Source organism: Ovis aries, chromosome 1 (assembly GCF_016772045.2).
Source record: "Ovis aries strain OAR_USU_Benz2616 breed Rambouillet chromosome 1, ARS-UI_Ramb_v3.0, whole genome shotgun sequence".
NCBI lineage: Eukaryota > Metazoa > Chordata > Mammalia > Artiodactyla > Bovidae > Ovis > Ovis aries.
The window spans coordinates 178,240,831-178,253,684 of NC_056054.1; the positions used below are offsets into that span (position 1 = coordinate 178,240,831).

General features: G+C 34.8%; 1 protein-coding gene across 1 annotated transcript in view; it reads right to left on the minus strand.

The window, feature by feature from the left end:
• Positions 1-1,059: 1,059 nt before the first annotated feature.
• Positions 1,060-12,854, minus strand: part of ATG3 (autophagy related 3) — a 34,431-nt gene continuing 22,636 nt past the window's right edge. The window contains exons 6-12 of the mRNA XM_004002919.6: positions 11,781-11,830; positions 9,632-9,713; positions 5,599-5,633; positions 5,206-5,361; positions 4,337-4,464; positions 2,829-2,897; positions 1,060-1,328 (exon numbers count right to left, since the gene is read on the minus strand). Coding sequence (XP_004002968.1) covers positions 1,247-1,328; positions 2,829-2,897; positions 4,337-4,464; positions 5,206-5,361; positions 5,599-5,633; positions 9,632-9,713; positions 11,781-11,830 — 602 coding nt within the window. The 3' untranslated portion in view covers positions 1,060-1,246. The remainder of the gene's footprint in view (positions 1,329-2,828; positions 2,898-4,336; positions 4,465-5,205; positions 5,362-5,598; positions 5,634-9,631; positions 9,714-11,780; positions 11,831-12,854) is intronic.

Genomic DNA, 12,854 nt, shown 5'->3' on the forward strand with positions numbered 1-12,854 from the left:
GGGGATCCTTCCAACCCAGGGATAAAATCCAGGTCACCCACATTGCAAGCAGATTCTTTACCGTCTGAGCCACTAGGGAAGTCCAACATCAGCTGAAGATTAATTTAAATTAAAGAGTAACCTGGTGGCATACATGAGCAAGCAGGCTATTCAGTCATTATTTTCATTATGGAGATTTCCTTAAAACACAAAAACTGGGTTACAATTGGAAAAGGCAGAAAGATAAAGGGGCACTGAAGGTAGGGAAAAAAAAACAAACCTAGAAACTAACGTTCCTTAAACGCAGTCAGCCACTCCTGGTATGTGCAGGGATGAAAAAAACAGGGACAAGGGCAATGAAGCAGTGACAAAGAGAATGTAAATGGAGTTCTCAAAGGACCTGGCTTCTACTCCTTGGCTCTGTGAGTGTTCTTGCACACTTACTCTCTCTGAACTCCCAGACCCAGATCTATAAACTGTACAAACAAAGGGACTTCTTTAAACTTTAATATTAACTTCATTTTAATGTTAATTAAACTTAATTCAATTGAAATTTTAATATTCTATCCCCTGGAGAGGAAATGACAACCCACTCCAGTATTCCTGCCTGGGAAATCCCATGGACAGAGGAACCTGGTGGGCTATAGTCCATGGGGTCACAAACAGTTGGATGGACACAACTAAGCGTGTATGTGAGCACACGCACACACAGGCAATCACAGTAAGAAAAATATTCTTGAATCCAGAATTACTCTGGAAGTATTAACTTAACAAAATAAGCAACACCACTTAATTTCCTGGTGCACAGTAAGTACTTCATCAATGTTAACTATTTGCTGATAGGAGACTTAGGGAGATAGAGGGAAAACAAAAGAACAAAGAGCAAGAGAAAAGAAGGGAGAGGGAGTCTATGCAGTATTTTCTAGTCCCAGCTCTCACACACATATACACATTTAAATACCTTCCTCATAAATGTGAACCAAAAATACTCTTATCATTCTGTATATTTCTACACTTAAAAAGAATTATTATTAAGAAAAATGCTATTACCACCTTTTTGATAAGAAGCAAGAAAAACAATCTCTTTACACTCACTTTTATTAAACAAATAAGGCTGGTAGTGGAACTTTTTTTATTTAATGCATAAACATAAGTCTCTTTATTAGAGAAATTGTACATACTGGTGAATATGGTCAATGGTCACATCTATGGGTTAATTCCTTAAAAATCAGAACCAATAATTAGGATAGATTCTATGCTCTCTTTGTTACATCGTGAAGTGTCTTGTGTAGTCATATTCTATTGTTGGAATGACAGCTTGTACAAATTTCAAGAAAATTAGAAGATACCTAAAGGTTTTTAGCTAAGGAAAATAGATTGGTAAATAGTTCTCATTTAAGCTAACATTGTAATTACCCATTTTATTAAGAAAGTAACTCCTCAGAAAATATATAGAAGACAGAATCTTAAATCAAGTATATTAAAAAAACATTCATTCACGCAAGCTGGTGTCTATTCAACACAAGGCTCTCTACAATTTTAAGAATGCTTGACTTATCCCGATTTAATATTTGCATGTTAAGACTTCTTAAAGAGTACAAGTTCTTATTAGCCCAAGTATTTTAATATATAAATAAGGACATTGCTGCACATATTTAAATGAGTGGGAAATGGCTTTTTTATTGCCTATAAGTTTTTGAGAGTATGTTAGAAAATGAGACTGTGAAGAATATAAAAATACTGAAGCAAAAGAACAAAAAATAGGTAAAAATCCTCCATAAGGACTGATTCTTGGTTAGTATATGTACCTGCCATAGAATCTGCTATACTGGACTGTCTTTTAACAAATTCCTGAATTTTTTTCCTATGTTCCACTGCACTTAGAAACATTAAGAGCTTAATTTTTATTGATGACTCAATTAGAATTACATAGAGTCTTCCAAGTTGCTATATAGCTTCAAAAATAGAAATGAATGCTCATATTATGCGTAACAGGCTTTCAACAGTAAATCTGGTTTGGACCAAAAACTCCTGGTTGTTTCAATATCACACCAGCTCAATGTTTCTCTAAGGCACACACATCCTATTGGCAATGCTCATGTTATCTATAGTTCCAAGACAGTGGCAACCCCTCAGTCTACATCTAACAGTGAGTGGCACGAACCACTCATTCAAGCTGTTTGGTATTATTGGCTGCTTTTCACAAATCCAGGCTATGGGCATGTGTATTTCAGGATCCAGTAGTTCACTTAATTCCTCTTGTCAACCCCAGAAAAATAAATGGGTGCTCTTATCTGGACAAAAATGAGAATACTGTATTTGAAGACTACCTGAAATAGAATTCATGTGCTTTTTACTTTTCTTCACTTCAGAGATCTCAGACTGACAAAACCCAGCTTTACTTTTTACCTGATAGGAAACTATACTTTTGATAACATGCTAAATTAGGAATATATCTGAGGAAAAGATATTCATGTGTTATCCTCTAAATTCATAGATTACACATCTTTCATCAACAGATTAAGCGTTTTGAGTTTCTTTTCCATCAAGAGTTAACAGTTGAGAATTGTATACTCTCAGCCATTGCCTTCTGAACAAAGGCACTTGGCAAGCTGCCACCTGGAAGCACATATTGCTCTGAAGCACTGTAACAAAGTAGAGTGAACTGGTTCACAAAGGGATATGTGCTCAACAACTGAACAAGGCCAGAACTATCACAATGCAACATTTTCCAAATAAAGACTCCCACTAAGATTTCCACATCTGAGGGGCTAAATCTCTCAAAAAGGGGGAAAAAAAATCACAGAAGCACTTTGCCTCTAGTCACATACACAGACAGGTAAGGATACATATGAACACCAAGTTCTCCCCCTCCTTCTGCAACAGTTTCAATGATTTTCTTCATCACCTCTGCATGCCTAAATGCAAAAGAATAAATATTAGTATAGATCAACTGGATCAAAATAGGAAAAGCAAGTTTTTGTTTGTGAAAATTTGTAAAAATGTTTACTGTCAGTGATTTTAATATATAACAGTAATTATGTAAAATATTCTCCTCCATACTCTCCAACAAGCCAGACTGTTGAGTCATGCAGAATTTTACTGGAGGAGGGGTTAATTTTCAAAAGCTATGGTAGTCACAAAGGAACACAATGGAACTAGTTAGCTTTCCTATGATGGGGGTGGAAGTGGGATAGGGCAGAAAATCAGAGAAAGGGAATCATGCCAGGGCACAATTGCAGAGCAAGGGCTTTCTGTTCTGAGAAAAAAACAAGAATCCAACCAGACAAATTCAAAAAAGTTACATGAAAATGGTTGGTAAAAAACAACAACAACAAAGAGGTATTTATAATGCTGTGATTTTGACTGCTGAAATATTTAACTGAGAATAAGCCAAAACTGAGTTAAAGAAAAGCCAGTTGGTCAAACTTCATACATATATTTTTTTCAGATAAAAATTATCTGATTCTACTTAGAAAAAAATTTTTTGCCTTTATATAAAGGATATTTACCTAAAGTTTTCCACAAATCTTTTCAGGGCCAACTGGTCAATCTCCTATGCTACATAAAATGGTGATATCAGAGTAATTACCTGAGTAAATTAACTGAGTAAAGGGCATCATACAGAAGAAATGAACTTTTATATGTATCCTGGCTTAAATAAAGCTACTTCAATCTCTGAATACAACCTTCATAACAGAGGCAGTCAACTTAGAAGATGAGAGTAAATGTACTGGCCCTGAGAATATGAAGACATAATCTCAAGCAGCCAATGGCAAGCCTAAAATGCCTTGATTATGTATATAGACTCAGTTTCACTTTTTTAGCCCTGTGAAAACACACTGATACAAAAAAATACCAAATTAGAAAATGTACTTGATTTGGCAGGGTTGAGAAGTTAGTTAACTGAAAAGTAGAGGAAAATAGAAATTTTGCATACATCTCCCTTCACTAACCAATAAAAGGAGATTTATAGGTCATCTAGAAAAAGCACAAAGTTAACTTTATATTCCACATTCACAAAAAGATATCACAACAGAACAAACCATTAGTATTTTTTAATCTAAAAAGAATCTTCCAAAATATTCTTGGAGCTAATAACAGGAGTAAAAATCACAAAAATCTATACTGTAACACAATATACAAAAAAAACATTCTTAATGAATTGAAACTTAGAAGAAATTGATAAATTTTGGGGGGTCTTATATATTACTTAAACACAAACATTTCTAAGGAAGACAACAGAATTTTATTTATGGAGTAAATTTTTTTCTGTTCAGACACTGTTTATACAGACTCTCAAGTGGTAAATCCATGAAGTGTACACACACACACACACACACACACACACACACACCTGCATGGGTGAACTGAACACATAGGAGGTGGTGGGAGATGAGGGTGATTTTCAATGGTCACTGTTTTCTTCACATGATCTTGACTGATGTCTTCGTACATGTGCTCAACTGTTAAAGGCTGCCGTTGCTGAAACCATAAAAAATGCTTTGAAATTACTGTTTAAAAACTTTTAGGCCTAAACTTTAGTCTTTATAAATATACTTAGCCCCACCTTCCACATCACTTGCAATTTCAAATTCTATACTATTTAGAATCACCAGATTATTTGGGGCAAAGTACCAAATAGGCATGGAGGAGAGTTTGTCCATCAAGGCTATGTGACATCAGCTATCATCTAATACAGAAAAAAGTCCACAAAAAGGCAAGTTCAGAGCTATCAAAACATTTTATAACTTTATAACATCTTTTAGGCCTATTTGTTTTCCTTTTATAGTCATTGGAATGACAGGTTAAACAAGTTAATTTTATTTTAGTTTTCCTTTAATTCAATTAAGTGAAAGTCTACAGGGAAAAAAACCTCACATGCAATATGATCATTCTGCACATGTCTATCTATAATCCCAAACAAAATTTAATATAACAAACCAACTTCAATTTTCTTCACATTTCGAAGGGGTAAGCTCTAGGGACCAAGGAATAAACGTTAACAGATTATTTCTGTTTAATCCTTAGCAATGTTGTTTCACATTAAATAATTCCTAGTTTCTTCAAAAGAAGAATCGAATTCAACATGAATCACAAAATTACAAAACAAATGATTCCTAAAACTTTAAAGGCCAAAATATATACCCATAGACTTAATGACAAAAGAATTCAACTCTCAAATTTTAAATATTTACACTAAAACAAATTTTTCTTTAGTTTTACCTCATCATAGCCAAACAACCATAGTCGTGGTGTCTGGTAATATTTATCATAAGTGATGTAAAGATCATATGTTCTGGTTTGCAAAATAGCATCTTCACCTCCAGCATCAGTTTTAGCTTTACAAGCTTCTACTATTTTCCTTGTATCTAGAGTAGCCTGGTAACAGTGGAGAAAAATTTACAACCATTAAAATCACTATGTGGCGTTTTGGCAAATCCTCCCATCCTATGTATTTTTTATTCAACAGCAGATATAACAAAATTCAAGCTAAAATGTTATAATGCTATAAACAATGTACACATAAAAAACTCATTTGATAGATCAAGATATTAAGAACACTATTCCCCAAGTTTACTCGTTAAAAATTAACTAAAGAAAACTCGATTTACAAACCTCATCTGTTTCCAACAATCCACTCTCTTCATATTCTGTTATAAAAAGCAACAAAAGATTAATCAAGTTCAAAATAATTTCCTAAACCAAATTACATATTACTTCAGAGAATGCAAAACCTGGGTTTTTGCTTTAGTTTTGACTGAAGATATTGAATAAATGAGAGAGCTAATTCTATATTTCTAAAGAAGCAAATACTTTACCTAACAGTGCCAGAGAAAGTCGGCATACTTGAGGCTTGATCTATTACTAATACTAACTGGCACGATAATACTACAGAGTCCTTGGTGACTCCATAGGGTAGGCAAGGATATTCATATAACTGGATAAGACATGCTCATTAAGGTCATCAGTGATTTCTACTTGCTGAATCCAATGGTAAATTCCCAGTTTTCATCTTCAGTTCAGTTCAGTTGCTCAGTCATGTCCGACCCTTTGCGAACCCATGAATTGCAGCACGCCAGGCCTCCCTGTCCGTCACCAACTCCCAGAGTTTACTCAAACTCATGTCCATCGAGTCAGTGATGCCATCCAGCCATCTCATCCTCTGTCGTCCCCTTCTCCTCCTGCCCCTAATCCCTCCCAGCATGAGCGTCTTTTCCAATGAGTCAACTCTTCGCCTCTTAAGAACATCTGGCATGATTTATTTCTTCTTCCTTGCAACGTTTTCCTTCCTTAGCCTTTAAGATACTACATTTCCCTGGCTTTCCTCCCACCTCACTAACTTTTCCTTCACTATCTCCTATGCAGGTCCTGTTCAACATCTACAGTAACCAAAAGCTCAGTTTTGGGAACTTGCCTCTTCTTCATCCACACCGACTCCCTTGAAGATTTCATCTAGTCCCAATGACTTTAAATGCTGATGACTCTTGAATTTATTCCCTTACTGCAAACATGGATACCCAACTGTTTATTTATGACTCGCATGAATGACTAGGGGACAGCACAAGTATCACATGTCAAAAACTGAGCCCCTGACTTCCCCTCCAAAGCCATTAACTCATCTGAATAACACCTTTCTACACACTCAGGTCAAAAACCCTGGAGTCACACGAGACCACTCATGTCACATTCAATTCAGCAACAAATATTCTTTTAGCCCTACCCTCAAAATATCTAGAATCTTCAGTTTCTCATCACCTCCAGTTACCACCTGAGCCCATATCACAGCTGTTTCTTGCCTAGATTATCAAAACAGATGCCTGTTGTCCCAAACCCCTTCAGTCTTTATTCCCAACACTGCAGTCATAGCCATTCTTTTGAGATCTTAAAATCTCATTCTGTTGTTCCTTAAAAAAACCCCAACAGCCTCTCATCTCAGAGTTAAAGCCAGGGCCCTACACCATCTGGTTCCTAGGTTACCGCTCTAACTCCACGCCTTATTACCCTCTCCTCACGCCTCTCTAAACATAGGAGCCTCCTTGCAGTATTTATGTAAGTCGTACGTGTTCCCACTTCAGGGCCTTTGCACTCTTCCTCAGATAATCAAACAGCTTGTCCACTTACTTCTTGTCAGGCTATACTCAAAAGGCATATCCTCAGTGAGGTTTCTCTTAACCAACCTATTTAAAAATTACAACACTCATCCTATTACAAGCCTCCCTGTCTCTGCCTGCCTTTACTTTTCAGCCTAACACTTACAACCATCTGAGACAGTTTACGTTTTGCCTTATCTGTTGTTTTTGTCTGTGTCCCCTAAATCAAATATTAGCTCTGTGAGATCATGTCTATTGGTTTATCTCCAGCACCAAATGTAGTCTCTGATATATAGATACTGTCTTGCTCAATAAATATTTGCTGAAAAATGGATGAAAATTAACTACTGTATTAGGTACCAATGACACTTTTTAAGCTAAATTCCATACACAGCAATTCTTTCTTTAATTCTATCCAAGGGAAATGTAACAAACATACTAGAAGGTGGTCAGATATTTAAGGCAATTCTATAGCTTAAAACTCTAAAAACTGTTCAGGTCAGTTCAATTGCTCAGTCGTGTCCGACTCTTTGCGACTGCACGGACTGCAGCACACCAGGCTTCCCTGTCCATCACCAACTCCCGAAGCCTGCTCAAGCTCATGTCCATCAAGTTAGTGACGCCATCCAACCATCTCATCCTCTGTCATCCCCTTCTCCTCCTGTCTTCAATCTTGCCTAGCATCAGGGTCTCTTCTTACAAGTCAATTCTTCACATCAGGTGGCCGAAGTACTGAAGAACTAAAACAGTACTTTATTCATAACGTTTCCTGCTCCAACTTAACTGCATACCATTCAGAGACAGAATCCAGAAATGAGCATTTGTGCAAGAAGGTGGTCTGACAACTATGAGACTTCCATGTGGAAATAAATCTAAACAAGTAGATCTGGGTTGGGGTTTAAATGCAGATGTCTTGAGCATAGACATGGTATATGAGGTTCCTGTGATCAATTTTGGTTACAAGTAAACTCATCTGGATTTCTTCAACGAATAGGAGTATACATGGAAATAAGGATAAAATTCTTAGTAGAATCCAGGAACAGATATACAGCTAGGTTTCATGGAAGCTTAAAAGCAATTTAGGAAACAAAACTGAAAGGTACTTATTCTTTTTGAAAGGTACTTTTAAGTCAAAGGCTTCCCTGGTGGCTCAGATGGTAAAAGAATCTTCCTGCAATGTGGGAGACCTGAGTTTGATCCTTGGGTTGGGAAGATGCCCTGGAGGAGGGCATGGTAACCCACTCCAGTATTCTTGCCTGGAGAATCCCCATGGACAGAGGAGCCTGGCAGGCTACGGTCCAACCCATGAGGTCACAAAGAGTCAGACACAACTCAGCAACTAACACTTTCACTTTTTAAGTCAAGGCTACTCTGGTTGACTAGGCTAAGCTGCCACCGCCTCTTCAGCAAACACCACTTGCCATCTCTACAGATACCACCTTCTACTTCTGCATTCTATCTCACTAAATTCTAAGTACTGGGGGGATTTGGCCACCTTACAGCCTCCAAAATGCCTGCCCTGTTATTTTTCATAGTCTCTTTTTCCCAACTGCTAACCCTCTCTATATATATACATATATTCATATTTAAACTCTCATAGAAAATCTAATGCAGTTTACACACCATTCTTCCTGCCAGACTACAGTCTCCAATTACAGAAATTACAACAGTAGATAAAAATCTACCTGGGAGTATAGGGAGTGAGCAGAAAAAGAGAGTGAAACACCATAAAACAGTAACATTTAACAGCTAAGCAGAAGTAAAAGAATCTGGGAAGCAGACTTAGAAGAAACAGTCAAGGAAGGAGGAAAATCCCACATCATAAAAACCAAGGGAGGAAAAGGTTAACAGAATCAAACAAATATAGAGAAGGTTAAGTATTATAAAGACAGATTGGGCTTAATAGAGAGGTTGTCCTGGTGACAGCAATTTCTTCCATCTACTTTTAAATATCTGAAATTTCATATTAAAGATTATCATGCTAATGAAATATGAAGTTTTGAATAGCCATATACTTTTAGACCTGTATTACTGTGTTCTGTTAGTACAATGGGTTTCAAATCTCTTGTAACAATGATTTACTAACACATGAAGTCTAAACTCTCAACTGGCAATCCTAGGAAGGCACTTCAGATTCTCAGGAAGCAGTGGGAGGATTCCATATAGTTTAAAAGGCTCCATTAAGAATAACTATCATAAGGTTTAAGTAGTAAGATGCTATCAAAAAGGAAAAAGAAAATACTAAATCCCTAAACAAATTTTCTTCTGTTCTGAAAGAATTTAGGAATTAGCTTAAGAATCTGTATCTTATGGCTGTCTCTAGCATTAAATATTTATGATCAATACTGATCCAGCAGAAATAATGCTATCAAGGCCATGCTCTGGGTAAAATCCAAGAGCAAGGTAAGTTCTGCACTGATTAAATTTAAACTAAACAAATCCTCTCTAGGCTGTTAAAATTCAGAACTCAATAAAGTAGAATTCTTAATCCACACCAATTAAATATATTCTATAATCAATACTCTATTGTGATTAAAACAAATCCATGACACAAATACCTTCCATATCTGCAGCTTCTCCTTCCTCTTCCTCTTCCTCCTCCTCACATAAAGCTGAGCAATCTTGGAGTTTTATACTGTCCTTTGAAATTAATTAAATTTAAAGTCATTTAAATATGTTCATGAGTTCAAATACTGAGCATCCACATGCCAGCACAGTGCTAACCACTGCAAAAGTAAGCATGATGAGATATTTCTTATACTCAAAAAGCTCCTACTTCATATGATAAACCCATAAACCAATCATTAAAAACCATGTGCTAACCTGGTTAGCACTGAAAAATATAGAAAGTATCATAGAAGCACCAGGAGTCATTTAAAAATTGTTGCCAGTTGCACTTCTGACAAACAATATTTCTAGCTAACCAATTCACTAGTATTAGAAAGTCAGTTCAAAGTTAACTCGTACACTTAGAGAAAAATAAGTATATATATATATTTATAAATCACAATACATTTACATGTTAATATTATAAATCAAATACTATCATATTCTCTAATTTAACATTCCTGGTTGAATTAAGCAATTACAATTATTATAACACATAAGATTTCAGTTCAATTTAACTATATCTGCATTAAAATGACATAATGCTAACCAAAGACAAGCCTAATATAATATACAATTACCACTTTCACAAAATTAATATTCTAAAAATCTGAAGTCAATGTAGTAGGTCAAAAAACTGGACATTTAGTTTCACCTAATTTATAATTTTATTTTAATAGTATGTATTCTAAGCCCTAAATTAAAAAATCATTTAAATTCTGTATTAAATAGGAAATAACAGGGAAGATAAATTCTAGTTGTAAATCATTCCAAGTACTCAACCATTAGTAAGACATGAGAATGCTAAGTGGGATACTAAGTACCATATTAACCATTATTAAATTTATTAAAAATTTCTGAGAGGGTTTATCATAAACCTATCAAAACAATGGATCCACACTCTGCCATTTGTTATTCCCAAAGTCTGATCCATACACATTAATCGCTGGAATAAACAAGAGCTTCTGAAGCAGCAATGCCATTTATGCAATTTCTCCTTAGTCAAATTCTCCAAAAAGCAGAACTTCAAAAGGATGAATTCTCAGACTAATGAACTGAACTGTAATCCCTAACAAGCATAAAATTGTACACTGGAAAAAAAAAGAAAAAACCTTGTTTGGGTTTTTAACACCTTCTGTTAAGCCCCAGTAACAAATCCCAAAATATCCAGGTGACAAAAACACGTAAAGACAAGGATCTTAATCTAGGAACTGCTGCAGCTAACTGTTTCAGAAAGACAAAAAGAACAGTTACTCTGTCAAATATTCTATCCTCTAAGAGAATGGAGTATTTAACAAAATAGTTAAGAAAACATAAAGGTGAAAGTGTTTTGCATTATTTTATATTATTTCAAACTACTATACAAAAATATGAAGACAACTATAATCATTCTTTAGAAATGAAAAGCTAGTATAGATAGTCTAAATTATTGAAAAGTTTCAAGCAGAAAATTTCTACCCGATTGTATATTTTTACCCTTCCTTCAAATAAACTGTACAATATGACCCAACTGATTTAGCTTCCACTCATTCAAAACGTCATGATTTTGGACGCTATAAAGCTTCCTTTAAATTTTCAAAACAAAAAACAGAACAAAAAACAATAACCCCTCAAATCAGCAGTAAATTAAGAAACTTCAGAAGAAATGAATAAACTGCTTAAGACAATGTTTAAACTACAAATTAAACACGATATTATCAGCAATCTATTATAGTAATCAGCAAGTAAGTAAACCCCCTCAAAAACCTCCACTTACAGAATGTGTGGGAGTTCTGTTTAAAAATAAAAAGCCATTTCTTGTAAACTGGCCTAGAAATCTTCCCAAATAGTAAAAATTTATAGATTTTAACCAGTTAGTCTCAAAAAATGTTTTTCTTAACCATTTGACAGAGTAAAGAAAAGAAAAGCTCTGGGAAACAGTGGTGTTTTGGTATGCTGATGCAGAAAAATGAGAGGAAATAAAATAACTGGAATTTAAAAGAGTTGATAATAAATACTGATAGTAAGAGTTTGTATATGAATGATATGAATAACCTCAAAACAAATATACAAGCAAATAACTAGGTCACTGAATTTAAATACATAACTAATAACCATTACCTTGCTTTCCAGTGTAATCTCCTTAACTGCTTCGGTTATTCCTGCAATACCTGTTTAAAATTCAGCAGAAAATAACTAAAATTAAGTTGTAAAGACCTTCAATTTACCTGATTTGAGCAATATAAAAACTTTTAACATTATCTAAATTCTCCAAGTTCTCTGAAATGAGAAAGCAATGTTAGCAGCACTTTTACAAATGAACTCTAATGGGAATAAATAATCACAAAGGTACTTCTCAAAATTAAATAACTATTAAAGTATCAGTTTAATATTTTTACCATAAATTATCCTAGCCTATCTTTCCTCATTTAGTATCCTTCATTTATTTTATTTACTTGCCTGGCATGAGCCTATCAGAATAAATATTCTCACAAAGTAAAGAGACTATAGGAGTCATATAACCTGCAATGAAATTTTCTCAATAAGATAGATAATGGTTATGTTAAATATGCTATTTGCTTCAGAGATCTAGGACCTCTAAAGGAAGTAATATCACATCAGATTTATATGAGACTTTCTATTTTACTGCTTCTGTATTTTATATAGTCCTCACAAACACTGTTTTGTAAGGAGGTCACAGTAATGGTTTCTCCCTATAAAGAAATGAAGTCTCCAGAGAAAGAAACTTATATAAATCTCACAGTTACATGAAGAACCTGGGATTCAAATCCACATCTGCTCTTCGGTTCAATGCTCTGTCCACTGTACCTCATTAAGCAGCTACCTTGGAAACCATTTATCTCAATGAAGGTGACATTAAGAAGATGGCAGGATCGTAAGTCAGCTAAATAATATTTCTAATTCAAAATATCCATCGGTGTTTTCAAATGATTCAACAAGGATGGGAAACAGTAAAGAAAAATAAAAACAAAAAACCTAAACACAAAATATGCTTTGCTCTTTTGTTTATCTTCTGAAGCTTTGATTTATCTGTTCAATATATCCAATCCAAAGAGTCATTTTCAAATAGAAAATGTCAGTCACAATCCATAGCTTGAGCATAAACTTTTATATCAGAGTAGTTTTTCTAGAAATTATTTTATAATAGTATGATTATTAACATAATGGATATCT